The sequence below is a fragment of the Phyllostomus discolor genome, chromosome 8 (genome assembly GCF_004126475.2).
Source record: "Phyllostomus discolor isolate MPI-MPIP mPhyDis1 chromosome 8, mPhyDis1.pri.v3, whole genome shotgun sequence".
NCBI lineage: Eukaryota > Metazoa > Chordata > Mammalia > Chiroptera > Phyllostomidae > Phyllostomus > Phyllostomus discolor.
In genome coordinates this window covers 84,107,776-84,128,046 of record NC_040910.2, presented here as the reverse complement: position 1 = coordinate 84,128,046, position 20,271 = coordinate 84,107,776, and the positions used below count along the sequence as shown (strand labels likewise).

The 20,271-nt window shown below is 46.1% G+C and overlaps 1 protein-coding gene and 1 non-coding gene across 6 annotated transcripts in view; one reads left to right on the top strand and one right to left on the bottom strand.

The window, feature by feature from the left end:
* The window catches only part of SLC39A11 (solute carrier family 39 member 11), a 324,919-nt gene that overhangs the window by 94,399 nt on the left and 210,249 nt on the right, over nt 1-20,271 (bottom strand). For all 5 annotated transcript variants that reach the window (XM_036033429.1, XM_028521938.2, XM_036033430.1 and 2 more), the window contains one exon: nt 826-996. In XM_036033429.1, the coding sequence (XP_035889322.1) occupies nt 826-996 (171 nt within the window). The remainder of the gene's footprint in view (nt 1-825; nt 997-20,271) is intronic.
* Nucleotides 16,728-16,832, top strand: LOC114504375. Its single transcript, XR_003685152.1, has one exon. It is a non-coding gene; the product is annotated as a U6 spliceosomal RNA (small nuclear RNA).

Genomic DNA, 20,271 nt, shown 5'->3' with positions numbered 1-20,271 from the left:
ATGATATACACATACAGCATCCTCTTTATCAAAATAAATGAATAAATAAGTTTGCTTTGTAAAAAACATCCTAGTCATCTCAGTGGCAGCATTATCCCCATTTCAGAGATGAGGAAATCAAGTGAACTCCAAGTGACCTGTTATGATATGCCAATGAGTAAGTAGTAGAGCTGGAATTCCAAAAAGTAGCCCAAGGAGTTCCTCAGGTTCCCCCAATTTATTTTTTATAATGCCTTTATTCTTTTTATTCTTATCTGTGTTTTCTAGATATGCTACATAAAACATGTGTTATTTTTTGAAATTGTACTTCTACATTTTTTTCAGTGAAAATAAATCCAAAGACACAAAACCAATTCCCCCAAAATGCTAAAAAGGAAAGGATTGATAAGGACATTTCAGAAAGATGTCCCACGTACAGAAAGCAGGTAAGACAAATGTCTCTTTAAACTGTACTGAAATCCGTATTTGAAAGAGCGTGAAGCGGAACCAGAGACACCCATGCTTAGGAAAGGCCCATTCCCGGCAATCAGGCCACAGTTGCGGGCGTGGGCTCTGAGGGACTCAGTGTCAAACATGTAAAGAAAGGAACTCGCTGACAGAGATAGGAGTGACACCGTTTGAAGTGATCAGAACGGGAGGTTTTAACATACAATGATCCCTCTACATTCTAGAAGTAACCCCCAAAACAAAGTCAAGAAGGATTGCAATTTCTCCCCCAACCCCCTCAAAAATGCATCCACATCCCCCCGACTTCTCAGGCCCCCTTTCCAGCTGGGCAACGGAGCTGGCAGGGACCTCACCTTCAGGCAGGTGGCAAGAACTCACCTGGGATGTTGTGTATGGTGATGGCCAAGATGAGCAGCGCGATCCTCCTCCAGCTGCTGTCACTGCGAGGAGCCAGGTTCCCTGGAGAAGGCATGGGGACAGCGGGGCCCTCTGGAAGGCCGGTGGCCACCGCCTTCCTCCTCTGGTACGCCTCACCATTCTCACTTTTGTCTGAGCAAAAAGAGAGGGACGGGAAGAGAGAGCACTTTGAACATGAGTGAACACTTTGAACTTGGGCAGGCAGCAGCAGGAGGATATGAGCTACCTCCTAACTTCCAAATGGACCGTGGATTCTTCTGCATGTTCCTTCATTTCTTCATCCCTTCGCTCACTCATTCATTCATTTGTTCACTCATTCAGCAAACATTCACTGAGTAGACTGCCCAATGTAAAGGTACTAACAAGGGTAAGGAAGGTGAAAACAGTACATTAGCAGTGCCTGTCTTGGAGAAGCAATATCGAGTAGTGATCAGAAGCACAGATTCTGGAACCAGACTGCTGGCTCACAAGCTGTTAAACCTCTTTGTGCCTTAGTTTCCTGGTTCACAAAATGGGATAATAGTACCCACTTCACTTGGGTTTTGGGAGGATTAAAGGAGAGGCTGCATGAAAATGCTCAGACTGCCCTAAATGCTGTGTGCGTGGATTGTGGTGGTTGTCACGTGCCCTTCTCTCCCACAGCCCACAGAAGTCGATCATATGAGACAGCTCTCCTGGTGGCAATGACTCAAAGGGCACCCATTCAAATGCCAGGTTCAGCCAATAAGATTCTCTCTCAGGGATGGGGAGTGGAATGGGGAAGGAGCCCGGGGCTCTAGTGTGGGTTCTCAGCCAAAAGGTCACCCGATATGAGGGCAGCCATGACGTACCATGTGTGAATGGAACGAGGCAGCAGGTTGAAGACAGACAGAAGGAAGCAGATACCCACAGACAAGTAGAGATGGAAAGTCATGTGGCCAGAGACAGGCAGAGAGACAGACAAATGGCAGCCCAGGTACAGTAAGACCTTCTGACCCTCGAGAGCTGACTTCAGTACCCAGCCCTTGACTTCCACGAACTAACCTTCCTTTTACAAAGTCCCCTTTGAGAACACAGTTGAAAGGTGTCATTTCTTGGGACCAGAGAGTCCCAAACACCACTGGTCTCCTGGGTCATTTGTTTATTCCTACTGGAGGTAAAATGCCTGGATCAAACTACAGGAGAACAAGGGTGAGGCTGAGCAGCCAGGCTGGGGGTCACAGCATGGGCGGATATGTGAGAGAGGCTTCCCAGAGCTGGGGCGTTGAGCAAATCTTAAATGTGCACAAATGGAAGAGAGAGTCTTTCCACCGTGAGTGAGCATGAGAACACGCAAAGCATAGCTCAGATGTCACAGAGAGGTCACCAGAACATGTTTTTAGGGAACCCACCACAAGCAGGGTAGCCATACATCCTGGTGTGGCTTGCTACCACAGCAGGGTTATTGGTGCCCCTTTCACTCCCAGAAGCGTCCTGATCTGGAGCATTCATCATGTGGCTCTCGGGCTGCAGAAACCACAGAGGCCTGGTGGGGGGACACCTCTCACTGAGGTCAGTGGTCATCACCTGCAGGGCAGGAGGTGAGCTCTGTGTTCCTCTTCCTTTCTCTACTCACACATTTTCCACAAGTGAACGAACTCTCATCTCCAAGCGGAAAGCTACAGAAAATCTTCCCAAAGTGCAATGAAGAAACAAAGGGACCTTCAGGGATCCCTTTCTCTCTGACCTCACTCCCTGCTGTAACACAAGGCGAGGGTGTGTTATCCTGCCCTCTTGGTGCCTCATTTAAAGACCAGAATCTCAGCCCATAAACTTGACCGAGTCTTTGATTCCCTTTTCAGATAAACTGCCCAACTGGAATACTGTTTTATATTCCAAAATCAAGAAAAGAAAAAAAACACTTATTCTGAAAATCATTCTGGGTTTGTTTACTCAGATTGAGCTAGTGGGGCTTACAGAATGAGAAAACACCAGAGACAGGTGTGGCCCTCCGAGGTCCTGGTGGGCCATCTCCTGAGAGCAGCTGCCTCTCGGTTCCACTGGGGAGAAGAGGCCGTGTATTGATCCTCAGAAGCCCAGGCCTGCCAGCCCTCCTGCAGTCAGCTGCCTCAACTCACACACCGGCCTCTAGAGGAGCACACACAGTCTCAGTTGGACAGCACCCCCTCCAGGCAATATTTGCATGCTCAAAGCTAAACACCCTCTGTGCGGCATCCATACCACGTGTGTGCTCACAATTGTGTGCAAGCATATGAGTGCCACGTGGTACAGTCTTGCTTGCCTCAGATATTGGACAGCCTTCACGTATGTTTGTACGTGTGCGTATGTATATAGACATGGGGGGTGTTTCTGTACATTTAAAGTTGACAACATCTAACAACTCAGGCTGCGGAGGCTAGATGGGAAATTGAACTAAATTGGGATTTCAAGCCCATGAACACTAAAGCCACGAGCCAGTAGAGTGGAGGGCTATGCAGGAAACAAGCCACACCATGGAGGAGGCCACCTGGGTGTCCCCTGGGCCAGCCAGTGGGCATCACTGCCTCCTTGGGCAGCCTCTGAGCTCACAGGCCTGACCTAGATGCTCTTCAGTGGAGGAGGGAAAAAAAAAACAACCCCAAAACCCAACTCTTCCCTTTAGAATTTTATAATTTAAGGGATGACAGACAGAGAAGACATAAATAAATTCCTTTAAGTCTAAGGAGCAGAGCTACTCAGCCTCTAACAAGCGCTGAAGGCTGCGCTGGTTTTTGTTAGTGACACAGAGGGACTGGATTCTGAACCTCCTGCAAACAATGTCCAGAGAGCCCCAGAGGTGAGACACCGCCAGCGCACCCCAGCACCACGAGAACATCACGCACAGCGCACCGCAGACCGAGGGAGAGAAGCCTGCCTCGCCTTGGGCTCCCAAGGTGTGAGTCTTTCTCCCACGGGAAGGGAGAGGCTGTGAGCCCCTGATGTACTTCTGAAGTTAAATACGCCACCACTAATAAGTCTGCAACAAGGAAAATCTGTCCAAATAAATCATGAGAGTACAGAGGCATCCTGAGTGAAGACTGTTCTTGCCTCTCCTGGTTAGGGCTGGATGAACCATCACATGCCATCAGGTGAAATGGCAGCACCTAGTGTGGGGACACAAGTGGGGCACAGTGACAAGAACCCAGGAGATTTCCTGAAATAGGAAAGGTTTAGACACCTGTGAAGTAGGACTGGGCAAGAGGAAGGACATTGAGGGATAAAATGGCTGATGTCAAGGTCAGAAATAGAAAACATCAATGACACTGGCTAGTAGGTGATACTGAGGACTTAGCTTAATACTCACAATCCTTACAGAAGCCCTGTGAAGTAGAGATCACCCCCTTCACTAATGAAAAACCTGAAGAGGAGAGAGATGAGGTCCCAGGTCACAGAGCCCTGAGTCAAGCCAAATCCTCTGCCTGGAAACCACCCCTGAGCTGGGCCCCTGGGCTGCCTGGCGGGGTGGCGGAGTGCTGTCTCCTCTGCTCGCCAAAATGCGCAGTGCGAGTGGTCACTGCAGTGGCATTTAGGGGCTTGAAATCCCAGAGGTTTTGGTTCAGAGATGTGTACATGGCAGAGAGGTTCCGGTGAGTGACAAGAGAGCCAGAAAAGGCTCAGTGGAAGTCTCGAATCTGCCATCCTTCCCACTCACTGACAAATACAGAAACAGTTTCTTAACCCAATCAACCTACCATTTCTAAGTATAAGTAGGAAATACTTATGAGCACTGAGTACGGAACCCAAGGCTACAGTTCCTTCAGGAGGTAAGAAAAGAACCACTTCGAAGTGGATCATTATCAAAAAAACTTTTTTAACATTTGAACACAAGCATCTAAGAATCACACAAAGACGGAACCCCCTGCTGGACCTCAGCCTGTGGTCCCCGCCCCCCTTCATCTTTGCCGTGGGGGCATCGCATTGCTGCATTTGAGGATGACGACCCCAGGCGAACAGACAGACAAGTCCGAGGCTCGCTCTCCCTTCCCACTGGAGCGCAGGGTGACCTGATGTGACGCAGTGACTCCCTGGTTCCCTCTCCCCAAAACAAGGACACAATTCTTGCCCCAACACATTGTATCACAGAGCGAAAGCAGACAGGGGTCTGGGGGCACCAGCCAGGGGCCACAGCAAAGGAACGCCACTGCGTGGGGGAAGCCTGCCCCTCGGGGCTTGAGCTCCTCCCCTGCTAAAGGAAAGGTCCTGGTGTCTCCAGGTCAGTGGACCGAACCCATTTTGGATCAGCAGCTGCTTTGGAAGCTACCATCTTCTCTCCAGCAACAAGGAAAATATACTGACATGATTCTAAGTGATTTTTGAATCCTTACAGAGTCAAGGACCTTTGTTTTCATAGCCCATGGGCCCGGTCCCACCAGGGACATGGGGTATCTGAACTAATAGGCTTCCCAGGAATACAGCAACACTAATTAACACATCACCAGCCACTAGGGCTTTAAAAATCATCCCCAAGATATCACTGGAGACTATTTGGTTGAATTAGCACAAATAGGCAAATCCTTAGCTGATTAAGTGCAGAAAATTTCAAATCCCTGGAAAAATACCTTCTCTGAAAGCTGAATCCCTGTTATAAAACATAAAATAGAGAGTAGTCACCAATATATATTCACTGTGTGCATAAACAAAATCAAAAGGCCAACCAAAAGCAGCGGGAGAGGAGGGTCCATGAGCTAATACTTTTCCTTCCTTCTTGTTTTCCAGAGAACCAGAATGACTTGGGGGAAGAAATTCAATTATCCACATGAGTATGACAATGCTTGCTAAGAATTTGGTTCTGTTTCTCTACTCATGCATGGGATTAGCATGACTTCCTTTATATATTATGATTGATGCTGAATTTGAACATGAACTAATTACTCAACAGTGGTTACACCAACGCTGGCAGATGGAGAAACCAAGGCCCACAGAGGCCCTTCTTGCTGGTCCCATGGGAATTTAAGAAAGGCCAGGGTGGTTCCCTCAGTCTTGGCAGAGGGCCCTTCAGCTTGGAGACACCAAATTTAAAGCCTATGACTGTCTCTAAACCTATCCATAACTCTCCTACTGCTTCTTCTTTGTAAAGCTATAAACATAAGCTTATTAAAGACCCTTGCCCAAACATATAAAATCCCCAGTATCCCTAAGACAATGGCTGACCCCATGTCCAGTTCATGTAAACTGATATTCTGCATATTTGCAGTCAGCACAAATGATGACAAGAACAGGTCACACTGTCAGCCGTGGGATTGTGGCTCTGTCAATCATTAGCCATAAGGCTTCAGGCAAATGCTGTCCGTCTGCCTCAGTGCTATCGTGGTAAAATGGGTTTGATAATCATATCTACTTAGTAAGGTTGTTATGAGAACTAAAATATACATCAAGCACCTGGCACATGAAAGCCACAGTCAATGTTAGCTATTAATATGGATGATATGTTTTAATGTGCAGTCCCCTACACCACTTGTTTCATTTAAAACTACAGAAACATTTTCTATACTTCTTATCCTCTTTGACTCTAGTTTTTAATAGCTCAAGGGCATTTTGCTTGCTTCTAAGTGCATCCTTTTATTCAAGTTCGAATGGTCACTCTTTTCCAGGTTCTAAAAGATGCAGTGCTTCACTCTTGCCACATGGGGGCATACTCTTTCTGCTCCCTCCCACCCACAATGGGCACCCACCCAGGGAAAGTTCCTGTCTTGACTTCAAGCACTAAATCTTTGTTTTATGGCTTCATGATTCATCTACACCACTGAAACACATGAAGAGGGGCTGAGCTACCCTCTGGAAATGGCTTAGTGCATGAGGGATAGTTCCTATGGAAGACTGGAGGAATCTGTGCAATGACCCTTACGTCTTGCACGTGCTTGTCTGGAACCCACTGTTGCCCAACAACTGGTTTCCTGAAACTGAACCACAGTGGAGAGGTCCCCCACGTGCACACTACAGGCACCTGCATCTGAAAATACACAAGAGAAAACTCCCTTCATTTACCCAATGCTCCCTTCCTACCTTCCACTACTGAATCTTCAAAGTGATTTTGGCTTCAATTTCCCAAAAAAGGAGAGGCACCAGTTGAAATGGAGAGAAAGTGGAAAATTAATTCTTGGCTTTTGATCTTCTGGGGGCAGGGGGCAGCACCACCTGGTGGTTTAAAGGAGAAAAGGGATTTTCAAGGGGAGGGATTTCCGACTCTTGTGACATTTCTGCATTAAACGCTGTCTTTAGAAACCACTGGGCACTTGAAATGTGACTGACTGTCAGGAACTGGGAAGATGGGAGAGCTGGAGATTGGCCATATGATGCCATACGTGGTTTAACAAGAGCCACTGGGAAGAGGGGAGGGAAATAATGCTTATGGTGCCTTTTCATGGGGGAAATTCCTTCGCTTCTCTGAGCCTCCGAAGGCCGCACAACGCAGGAGTGTCCTTAGATCCCCCCAAGACCCCTGTGAACTGCCAACATACAGCCTGCAAATGTGAAGTCCTGGCACGAAACCAACAGCAGAGCATTCATTTAACTCTCATCAACTTAATTGGGTTAATGGGTGTGAGTGGTCCAAGGAGGGAGGACTGGCTGGCTATCCTCTCCATTTTGCCATCAGGCAAGAGCCCCAGATGAAATACTCCCACCAATAACCTCAATTCTGATTATAAAGATATAAAAGGCACATCAAAGCACCTTGGAAAACCTCAAAGTACGAGTATGAAAAAATTTAACCCACACATAATAATCTCATCATTTAAAACAAATACTAGAGTTTGGCACATTTCTTTCCATGCTTTTTCAGGCTGTTTACATAACTAAGATAGATTATACAGCCGTAGCCTTTTTGTTCCCACTACACATAACACCAGCATTTCAGTAAACAACGAAAAACCCTTCCACTTCAAACAATACAAATTATTATTTACTTAATCTTGACCATTGGGCATTTAGGCTATTTCTAATTTTTTTCCTATAAAAATCACTGCAAAACCTTTAACTTAGATAAACAGTCAGAAACTTGGACAAAGTTCTCAGGAGCTGAATCTTGACCAAAGGCCTTGATGCATTTGTCTAAGTAATTTCTAGAAAGGCCACGCCATTTATACTCCCGTCAACAGGATCAGGCTGCTTCTTAGTCAGCCTGGACATTTCTCATTTGAAAATAAATGTCATCATTTACGAGGGAAATGCTATTTCCTCTCATTTGTATTTCTCTGACTACAAGTGAAGCTGAGGGGTTTTCATAGTTTCAGGCCCTTTTATCCTTGTTTGTAAAAGGTCCTCTATCCCAATGAGGCCTTTTTAAGTCTTGGTTAATATGGTCAGCTGACTCCTTACAGACTCGGACAACTTCACTGTGTGATCCACTCACACCTGTCAGTGGCTAACGAGGCCCAGCTGGGAGCTGCAGATGCAATTCCTAGTCAGACCACTGTGTCCCCCTGGTCAAGTTGGAGTTTCAGCCTCCGTGGTTAAGTCCCTCCCTGAGATTCCTCAAGACAGCATGGTGTCTTTGAAAAAAAAAAAAAAAAAAACATGCATTGCCCTGGCCAAGTGGTTCTGTTGGTTGGAGCATTGTCCTGTACACCAAAAGGCTACGGGTTTGACTGCCGATCAGGGCACACACCTAGGCTGTAGATTGGAGCTCCAGTCAGGACACATGTGGTAGGCAACTGATCAATGTTTCTTTCTCACACTGACATTTCTCTCTCCCTCCCTCCTTCTCTCTCTCTCCCCCACCGTCTAAAATCAATAAAGCAATAGATAAAAAATTATCTGTTTTATTTATGCTACTGTCTGGTATGGTTCCGAAAGCTACTTTTCTCTCCCCATACTGAAATATCACCGTTTTCAAAAGCAGAGGGTCTATGAGAGCTTCCCCCACTTCCCTGGCTTCTCTCCCCATCCCACAACCCTGTGATTCTTGCAAATCACACAGTGGTTTTGCAACCAGAACACAGAGCAAAAAGAATCTAGTATGGACAGGATCCTCACCGGAGTTTCTGGACGGAGCAAATTAAAAAACAGGGTGCTCAGTTGTATCTGAATTTCAGATATAAAATACTTTTAGTACAAGTATGTCCCAGAAGCTGCAGGGGCTATACTTATACTAAAAGGCAGTCATTGTTGATTTGAAACTGGAGTGTAACTGGGTATCCTGTGTTTTATCGGACAGTGCTGCTTGCGCCTACCTTAGGGTCCAAGTTCTGGGCAGGGAGAGCACCTACACGTGTCTCAGTGCAAAGCCTCTCAAGGAGGGACTGCATGGGTCATGCACAAGTCAGGGCAGGAAGAGATTCCATCAAAGGCCAAGGGAGCTTCGTGGGGCAATCCCAAGTATTTATTATGCTTACTTACTGGCCTTTCGGCAGAGAAGCATCTGGAGTTTAAGAAGCATGCTGATAAACTTATTTACCATCTTTGTAACTATTCTAGACATCACCATTGGTCATTCTAATAACCACAAGCCACATGATTATCAGAGAGTCACGTGCTGCCTGAGTCCCTTGTCTTTTCTGCCAGTACATATTTTCCAGGTACCCAAAGCCAACCACGCCTTACCTTTGCTGCTTATGAATAAGCAGTTGCTTAGTGACACCACAGACGCAAACAGACCTGCATAACTGGTAAAAATTAAATGCACGTCAGAAGAAATGGCTTCACTATTACCTGATGATTTCTCATTTGTGAAGCAAACCACCCACTGACATGGTGCTTGTTCCAAATATCTAAGTCAGGTAATAATTTCTATTCTCCATCGACAGAGCCAAAACTTCCAATAAAATTAAGAAGTCCACCTACCGGGTCAGCTCTTCTAGTTTATAGGCACAAAAACCATTTGACCATCCTGAACTCATTCCCAATTAGTTTATTTTGGCCTAAGATTAAGTCCTAGGTGGGCTCCAGAGCTGTCTCTATAGCTCTCTTCAGCTCACCCTGCATGTGTGTGTTCAATGCAAACACCACAGTGGGAAAGGGACCATTTTATCTTTTGGGGAAGAGTAGGTCCACCAGCAGAAAATGACATTTACTTTAAAGGAGCCCAACACAGCCCTGGCTGACATGGTTCAGTGGATTGAACACCAGCCTGCAAACCAAAGGGTTGCCAGTTCAATTCCTGGTCAGGGCACATGCCTGGGTTGCATGCAGGGGCCACAGTAGGGGTACATGAGAGACAACCACACATTGATGTTTCTCTCCCTCTCTTTCTCCCTCCCTTTCCCTCTGTCTACATTAAAGAAAATCTTAAAAAAAAAAAAAAAGACAAAAGAGCCCAACACACTCATTTCTAAAAGGGCATTTCTAAAAGGACACTAATGCTTTTAAGATCTTTGCAAAGGACTCATTCTCTCCCAGAAAGATGGTAGCTCCTCAGTAACCTACACAGTTGTAAGTTCCCCAGTGAGGGAAGGAGGTGTCCGAGAGAACTGCACCTGCTTCTGGGCTCTGTCCAACTGCTGATATTAACTTAAGTGTCACTTGGCTCACTTTCCTGTTGGAGGAAATGTTGCTCTCGCATCTTCTCTGATTCTGAGGATAAAAATTAATAGCCTAGCCCACTCTATCTCTGAGTGTGGAGTGGAGGCCAACCACTGCAGTGTGGGGGCAGCCCCCAACACACCCGCTCCTGGAGCCCACCCTGGAGCTACTGAACTAGAATCTCTGGGAGAGGCACTCAGGAATCTGCATCATACAAGCCATATGACACCCCACCCCACCCATCTGCACTCCAGGATAATTCTGATGCAGGCTGAAGTTTTAAAAGTAATATTTCAGACTGCCCAACTACAAGTTAGTTGAGGTACTGCCTCTTCATCTAAATTTACATCAGTCCAAACATTTCTGGCCAATCAGGAGCCTCAAGGTAAGACACAGGGATATACTTGACCCTTAGTTACATCTAGGTACCTAAGGATGCATATGACTTTTTTCCAAACACGCAGTAGGGAAGACAAAGGAATTTAAGGTGAGAAAGTGAAAAGTAGTTGAATTGTCTCAACAAAAACCATCATTTCTTTACATCAAATTAAAATGACCCTTAAAAAAAGAGAGAGAGAACATGGACCATCACATAAAAATGTAACCAGCGGCAGAATTGAGAGAAAAATAAATTCCCCCAAACCAAGGCAATCTCGCATCTTCCCTAGGTCCACACAGGGCCTATGTAGGGTCTAAGTCACTTAGCCACTATAATACGTATTGCCAATATTAACACATAACATTATATTCTGCAAACTACAATAGGGAAGCAAAATCTTTCTTTTGTCAAAGGCCATATCACTAAAAGGAAACTGTGGTACTGGGAAGGTTTAAATGAGACTAATGTTCCATAAACATTTCCTGGTTCATGGCTTTTTTTCCTCTTCGGATTCAAACAATTGATGCTCAGACACAGGCTCATCACCAGAGGCAACAACAAAAAGGGAAAACATAAGCACCTGCCTGAAACTTTAGGCTTTGCTTTCTGTCTCTGTTACAAGAAGGCAGACGAGCTGAGACTACAATGGATGCAAAGGAGAATCTGAGCCCATGTCCATGGTCAGCAGGAGAATTTCTCCAGCTCAGTCCCCAGTGGTGGGCAACAGAGACCAACTCATTCATCGGAAGGGTATTCAGGGGCTCATGGGACCAACCCAGGAGGCCACAGAATCCATCTAGGAACCCAAACAGGAAGACCAGAATTTCCTGTTCTACAAACAAAATGCCACCATATCACCCTTGGGGAAGCACCTCTGTCCCAATACTGGAAACCAAATACCCCAGCTTAGGTCACTGGCACTGAATGCTGACCACTCCTGCTAGAACCACTGGCCAGGCCATCATCACCTCTAGCTGCAATAGAGGTCAGAAACCCAACTTCCATCCTATAAGGCAGGCTCTTCCTTCCACCAAAACTCTCAATGTAGGGGGAAAGGTGAGTCCCAAACATGGTCAAGGGACTCGGGAGCTAAGCAGCTACAGAGGGAGGAGGAAAGGAGAAAAAGAGGGAAAGAACAGGGAAAGCTACTAAGGGGAAGGTTTATTCACACCCCCGACATCCATGTCTTCAATGCCTTAAATACCACATTAAATTATCACCAGGCTTCCCTCTCCCTTTAGAAAGATGATTAAGTGAATGAAATTCATGGCATAGACTTCTCTGGCCAACTCCCTCTTCTGTTTTCTGTGTGCAACCCTTGGAGAGTCCCAGCTTCTCAAAGTCAGCTTCTCCTAACTGTAAATGAGCTGAATTAGGTCAACTCCTGGCCCCTTCCATCACTAACGTTCTCTGCTACCAGGGTCAGTCTCAGGCACAGGTAGCCTAAATGATTGCTCATCCCTGGTGAGTAGAAGAGAGTAGCTATTTCTGGAGCCAGTGTTTACAGAGCTTGGTAAGAAAGTCCCCAGGAGCTTAAGGGACAGCACATTCCGACTGTTCATAGAACAAGAAACGTCCACTCAGTGAGGAACAAATTCATTAGCCCAGAGTAATGAACATCTCCCTGTGCCCTAAACTAAAAGGCGTTATTTTCCCTTAAAATGTACTATTTTCTGACAATACAAAAATTTGAATATATTATTTAAAAAGGGGAAATATTAATTAGCACAAAGAAAAACTGAAAATCATTCACCATCAGAGCTAGCCACATTTAAAAAATCCTGACAGTCCTTTTTATATGTATACTGCGTGTATGATGAACACACACACACACAAATTTTTCCTGTTGACCACTGTTTTGAAACACGACATTAAATAGCAATAAAACATGAATATAGTCCACATTTTCTAAATTCCCCACATCAGTGGTGCTTTTCCTGATTTTCTTTAGCTAACAGAGGTCAAGAGGGGCACAACGCAGAATTCCCAGTAGCTAAACAGAGAACTAAGAACACATACACAAGCTTTTCTTCCTGTTAGAAGAAAAGATGTGTTTATTGCTCAAATCATTTCAAGGTCAGGCACAACCAGTTACCTTCCAGGCCTCTAGAGAGCTCTTCTGGTGTTTAGAACAATCAAAGCTAGCTGGACAGAATTATAAATCACCACTTAAAAACTGGTCAAATGCTGGTTGAACATGAAAGGGCCAATGTTTCTTTCTCTCTGATTTCTGTGATGCAAATGTTATGTTGGTGAATGATTTCTGAGCCCTTCCTTCTTCAGGCTCAATTTAAATGTTGCATACGGAAGTCTCAGCTCTTCAGCCTTGCCAGTCCTGGTCTCTGCGAGAACCCTGGCATCCCAAAGTAATTAGCCTGCTTCAGGTGACTCTTAGTTCTGTAAGCTTCACCCCTCACAGCAGAACAAAATAGACATCTAGAAGCAAAGTGGACTTGAACTTGGCCTTCAGCCCCAGACTTGGGTCCATCTTCTCACCCAAAACTCACTGCTCATGCAAACCCCTAGTTCCTTACAATAGTCTTCTGGCCATGGGTTCTGGCTAGATTAACCACTCTGCCCATGAAAGCAGCCAATCTTCTTGAGCTGGCCAGTCCTGGTCCTTGGTCACTTGCACTTCAACTCTGTCCAAAAGCCTATCCAGAGAAGAGCCAGTTCAGGGAGGGTAGAGCCCAGAGGAGCCTGCAAGAGAGGCAGTGTGTGCACGTGGGTACAGGCCCCCTCCCCTATCTGCCCCTCCTTTCCCACCAAGACTGAAGTCTCCAAGACACTGCTCAGATCCAAGAAAATCACATGAAGGATGACAACGGACTATTTGGGAATGGGACAGGTGGTTGAGTGGCATCTCAACAGATGAGCTTACTAACCAGGAAGAAATGCCAGTACATTGGTGGGGGCAATGGCCTGGCATTCCACAAGGGTCAGCAGACAGTCCCCCCTCTGGGCAAGAGGATGTAGGGTCTGCCACAGAGAACCTGCAGGGGGCACAAGCACCTGCATTCCTTTGGGTAGAGAAGAACCCCTTCGTTAGCACAACCTACAAAGCTAGAAAGGTGAAGCCATGGCAAGGCCCTAAGGGATGTTAACGGGTCAGCTGGGCTCATTTCCAATCAGCATGGGCTTATAGGTAAGGATCTATTAGCATATCATTAAGATGCAAATAACTTACACATTATGTAAATGCAGCTAAATGTTTTTCTCTAAAAGTTTGTTTTCTTAATTAGCTAAATATTTCCCCAACAATGTATTCATGCTATTAATCTGTTCAAGAAACAGGCAGAGTCCTCAGTAATGAAGAAAAACCACTCTCCCAATCTGGGTGTTCTCCATGGACAAGCACCCAAGTCACATCAACTCCTATCACAACCAACTTCTGTCCAGGTTTCACTTGCAGGTAGGGAGGGGACATGGAGAGAAAAACATGCAGGTACTGCCAGGGCAGCACAGGGGTGGCAATTCCGGGCACATCTGACACTGGTTTGTCAGTTGTCGCTAGGTCAGGAAACGTGATTCAGACATGGAGCCACCTGTGTCCCTCACCAGGCATAACAGAGGCAAAGCTACTGCAGCAGTAAGCCCCAGAAACACCGTGTGTGTGGGTGTGCATGTATGTGTTGTGTGATGGGGAGGAGAGAGAATATGCACATATGTGCTCACATACAGATTATAATCAACACATTTGGCATGAGGTGCTGTGGCAGTTTCTCCCAATCCTCTTCTGGGGACTGTCAATCAAAGCAAAGGATGGGCGGTGGGTGTGGGTGGATGGCAGGGGCAGGGCAGACCCAGCCTAGGTGGCCCGCACGCTGGCTGAAGGCAGCCAGCTCTCCAGCAGGCACAAACCAGGAGACAAGGGAAAGTCCATGGCAGGCTCTCTGGCACTTTCCTCTCTCCCTGCCTCTTTGGGCTTCTGTCTTTCCCTTCTTCTCCAAGGTAATGACACAGAGGACTCCCCGTGTCACTACGCAGAAAGAAGCAGGGAAGAGTGGTGCTGGGGAACGGGTAACCTGGGTAACAGGCTTTAAAACAGCTGTTTCCCACCTGCACAACCACTTCCTGATTATGCATATTTGGGGATGTCACTTGATACCCCTGTGCCTCGTTTTCCTCATTTGCCCAATGGGGCTGATAACACTGCCCACCCTGTAGGGATCTTGTGGGGAGGCAATGAGAGCAGGTGTGGGGCCTCCCTGGCCGGCGCACGCTGAGCCCTACACAAAGCACGTGCCGCAGTCCCCGCGATGAACCTGTTACACTGACAAACAGAAAAGTAAGGTACACGGCATGTCAGTGCACTCAACCCATCCTTCAATTAAATCAAAGGGGCAGGAGGTCCTTGGTGGAAGAGAGAAAATTAGATCATGAGGGGCTCTGGTGCAGAATTTTCAAGTGCCATCAAGTCCCAATTCTCCCTGTCCTGAATGCTTCTTAAGATTCCACATTGGCATTTTTGATTTTCAGAAAGGATCACCTGCTGCTAAAGATAATAGAGACTTCCTGTCAGTAAAGGGGAGGGCTACTGCCCTTTAAGATCATCTAGCTTGCTTTGGAATACAAAGTAACTTTCTTTTTTTCCTCCCTTTCCTTTTCTGTCATTTTTCTTTAAATAGTAGATTTACTCATCTAATGTAGTTTGCTTAGGCTAAATTAATACCAGTTTGCACTTCCTAAAAAAATGGTACAACCAGGGAGATGGTGATAAAATAGGTCGCTATCACCCCTGAAATATGCTTATTGCCCAGAAAAAAACTGTGGCAGATACACAGAGAGACAGAGATGCACACACACACACACACACACACACACACATACACACAGATATACTAATGATCTATATACTGTATATTACATATCTGATGCTATTTCATTGAGCCACTATATTTCCACTTTCAGGTTTGATATTTTTAAAAATTGTATACATATATATTATTTTTAGAAAGTCACCTTGGAAACTGAAACTTAACGGCTTGACAGATAACTGCCGGGAACACTAAGCACCCTCTCACTCCCTAGGTTTGACCACGAACACGGGTACGAAGGGAGATGGCTAGGAGGGAAATTAGTTTCTGGAAACCCATCAGAATGCAGCTCCCAGCAAGGAACTTATCTCTTTCTCTACCACTCTCAGTTAAGATTTGGGGGCACTGTGTTTTCAGAGGGGGGCTGTCCTTGTGCAACAGATGGAGTGGGACGTGGTGCAGAGATGCCCATCCACTTTGTGGAGAGCTCCGTGTGGATCTCTGGGCACAGAGACTGAATTCCTGGGCCTTCTTCTCTGAGCTGGAAGTATTGAGTCAGAAGGGAGAAGACTCACAGGCAAGAGTATCTGCACGGCCTGAGGCGGCCTGGAGCTAACAGAGCAAAGAACTTGTTCTGAGAGAGCAGGAGCAAGAGACACGGGAAATTAAATGGAGTGGGACTGATCAGTGAGATCAGCCAGGAGACAAAGGAGGCCCTGCCGGGTGCAAAACTTAATGGGGCAGAGCTGAAGCGTCTGCCATGCAGGGCACACACTTTCTCCTACTGTTCCTAAGAGAGCAACCTCCAGGGACACAGAAAGAATGGCACGGTTCCCAGTGGGAAAACCAATGCCCTCTAGCAGAGGTTCCGAGAAGGGGCAGACGCGGCTGCTGAGAACTCTGCATTCCTTCAGCCTCAGCGAGAAGCAGACATGCCTTGCTGAAAATGAAGGCTTCAGAAGGTGTGACTCTCTGAGTGATATTCAGATTGTTAATGATCATTAATGTAGAAAAGGAGCAAGGCCACAGGGCTGGCAGATGGGGCGTGGTTATCCTCACCCACACTGGAGCACTTATTACAGAGAGAGGAGAGAAGCTGAGGCCACGAGAGTGTGTGGCGGAGACCTGTGAGCAGCAGACAGCGGGAGACCCGACTGAGCCCAGGCCACAGTTAGGTGCACAGCAGTTCTCAAACACGAGCATACAGGAATGAATGAATGAATGACAACAAAACCCCCCACTTGGGGAGCCTGAGCAAAGTGCAGATTTTTGGGCTCATTTCAACAGCACATACACTAAAACTGGAAAGATTCAGAGATCCACATGGGCCCTGTGCAAGGATGACACCCAACTTGGTGACACCGTTCCATATTTTTGAAATAGGAAGTCACTAATCAATGGGCATAAAATTTCAGTTCCACAAGATGAATGAGATCTAGAAGTTGGCTGTACAACATTGTACCAACAGTTAACAGTAAGTAAGGCATTGTGCACTCATACACCTGCTAAGAGGGTAGGCCTCATGTTAATTATTCTTACCATAATAAAGTTAAAGAAATATCACCTAAATAACTTTTATAAAAGTCACGTTAAAAAATATTTTAAAGTGCAGATTCTTGGAACTCATGGTAGACCTGGGCAGGGCCCCGGAAATCTGCACATGTGACAGGCACTCTAGGTAACATAAGTAGAGGAGAAAGAAGGATTCAGAAAAACACAATGAACACCCATTAAGAATGGACTCCTGAGGTCGTATGTCTGGTCCAGGCCACTTGCCGACTGTTTACTGAGATTCTTCACTTGGGGGTCTTGCCAGCATTTGCTCTTCTTGCATCACCTTCTGCCTAGAACATACTCTTCCTTCTTATGACCTCTCTTAGGAGGGCAGACTCCATAATCCCCTCCATTTACCAGACCAGGAGCATGGGAACAAGTGTCCGTGTAGAAAGCCCATGGAAAGTGTTCGGGGAGGACCCAAGGACACAAGGGAAACCATGGAGAGACACTGGGTGCGTGAGAGCCAAGGGGAGGTGGCACGGAGGTCCTCTGCCTGTGGGATAACCTGAGACACCTTCCCTCACATGACTACTAAATCCAGGCCAAACATGTGAGCAGGAACAGAACGCTGGACCCAGAAGAGCTGTCTGGCACATTTCTTGAAGTCATTAGAGTGCAGCATTTACCCTCCATAAACCACTGAAGTGGCACCTCTCCCACCAAAATCTGTCCCACATTATGCCACTGTAGCCCCCAGCCTGCAGAGAAGTCAGGTCTGGGCTCAGTGGAGCTTGTAGGACTGTCTGTGCCAGAGGCTGGTAGTGGGGTGGGCTACAAATAGCAATGTGCCCGCTGCCATAGCAACCCATGATCAACTAGGGATGGGGAAGAAAGTGCTCTGCTTAATTGAAACCCAGGCAACGTTTTAACACAAACCCCAAGGAAGTTAATGCTCAGTTAAATTTTCTCCTGTCTTCTTTCTCCCCTTTCTTTTCAAGTCACCAAGTGGCTTTTAAACACTCCTCCCCCACCCCCCAAAAAAATCACCTGCAAAGATGAGGCTTTTGATAAACCACTAAGCCAAATATCCCTCCCCCGACCCTCGCCTCACCAGACCCAAGCACAAAGCAATTAAGATCTCCTGTTCTCTCTATTTGTAGCCTATTCAACTCAAGGAAATTCTGTTTGCCCCCAAAATACTCAGGAATGCACTGGCTTCACCATCACCACCTCCCTGCGGGCATCCAAGACAAATATTCTCACTCTGTAATATGACTGAGAATCACCTGCAAAATGTTAAAAGACAGATTCCTTGGTCCCATCCCAAGAGAGGTGACTCGGGCAAAGCAGAAGCAGAGCACAAGCATAGGTATGGTTTTTTTCTAGCACTCCAAAAAATCCTGAGGTAAACAGATCAAAACCTACCCTAGAGAAATGTGGACCCACAGACGTGGGCTTTTCCAATAGATGTGTCCTTTATAGGGCGGGCTGGGCTCAGCAAAAACTGGTCACCAAATGGCCTGCTGCTCACCAACAAGCTGTGGACTGCGGCAGGGTGAACAGGAGACCCCTACCGCTGCAGTGGGCGGCGCCCTAGCACGTGGCTCTGAATCTCTCTCACGCACACAGGAAAGGCCTGCTAGGTCCTCACTCTCAAGGCAGGCCTCCTCCGAGACGCAGGGCGGTGCGGGAAAGCAAATGCACTCACGACCCCAAAACGTTCACAACTGAATTCGCCACTTACAAAATTAGCCCCCCTCGAAAATCCCCTTTCTGCCTAACAGCTTAGCCAAAGTCCTAGCCTGCCTCTTACATCAATCAGTCTTGGTGATCAAGAACATTTGTTTGTATTTTCATTTTATTGTCAAATTGATGGAAATGTCAAGTCATGAGTCTGGAAAAAGATTCAAGATCGTGAAGCCCCAGGAAGTGACACTGAAGAATGTTGCCAGGAAGGACCTGGGACACGGCGGCCTGGCAAATGACTGAAGAAAAGATGTAAGCACAAATGTTTTTGCAAATTTAAATTTCTACTAGAGATATGTCTGTCTCCAGCAAGATTAAAGATTACAATAAAACTCAAATCTCCCTCCACGAACACTGAGAAATGATGGAGGAAATAAACAAAAAGGGGTTTAAAATGCAGAGCTGAGCTTGTAGCAAAGACAGGGGACTATTATCGATAAAAAGGCAGTAAGTCAGAGCCTAAACACCAGTTCAGGAGCTGCCTGAGGAGTAACAAGGGTCCCCTGCACAGGCTCTGGGCATTACTGTCCACCTGGGGCAAAGGTGAGGCCGTGGGCCACCACGGCAGGACATGACATTCTATAAATGTAAGATTCATGGAGTGAAATCCAGCGTCCCTTTGGGGAAGGGTAGACTAGAAAGAAAAAAAAATCCATCCAGCATCACAAAGAGACAAAAGGGATAATCATATGTTCCTGCCTAGTCTCTGGAGGAAAAAAAAAACTATTTGAAGAATAAAAACCATGGGCTTTCACCTTGAACAGGTCAGAGTTCTCAGTCTGTACTGTCTGTGTGCACGAGGAAAATGCCAACCTGAAATGATGTCCACACAAAACCTTGAACGGATGGATGTTTACGGCAGCTTTAGTCACAATGGCCAAACCCTGGAAGCAATTGAGATGCCCTGCAGTAAGTGAATGGACAAATGAACTGTGGTCCATCCAGACAATGGGATATTTTTTAGAACTAAAAAAGAAATTAGCTATCCAGCTATGAAAAGACATGGAGGAGCCTTAAATGCATATTACTAAGTGAGAGAGAGCAATCTGAAAAGGCTATATATTGTATGATTTGAACTAAATGACATTCTGGAAAAGGCAAACCTATGGAAAACAGCAAAAAGGTCAGTGATTGCCAGGTAGTAGGGTAAGGAAGAAAGGAACAGGTGAAGCAGAGAGGATTTTTAGAGCAGTGAAAATAATCTGTATGATAATGTAATGGTGGATACATGTCATTATACATTTGTCTACACCCATACAATGCACAATACCAGGAATGGCTCCTAATGTAAACTATGTACTCTGGGCGATAATGATGTGCCAGCTGTAATAAATGTATCACTCTAGTGGGGGCTGCCGATAATGGGGGAGGCTATGAATGACTGGAAACAGGGGGTATGCAGGGAATCTCTACACCTTCAATTCAATTTTGCTGTGAACCTAAAACTGCTCTAAAAATAAAGTCCATTAAAAAACAATAACTATACTGGTGACTAATTTGGAGGCATCAAACAGAGGTAGAACTGAAATATTAGGAAAATAAAAACATGAAATATGATGGGAGTGAACTAAG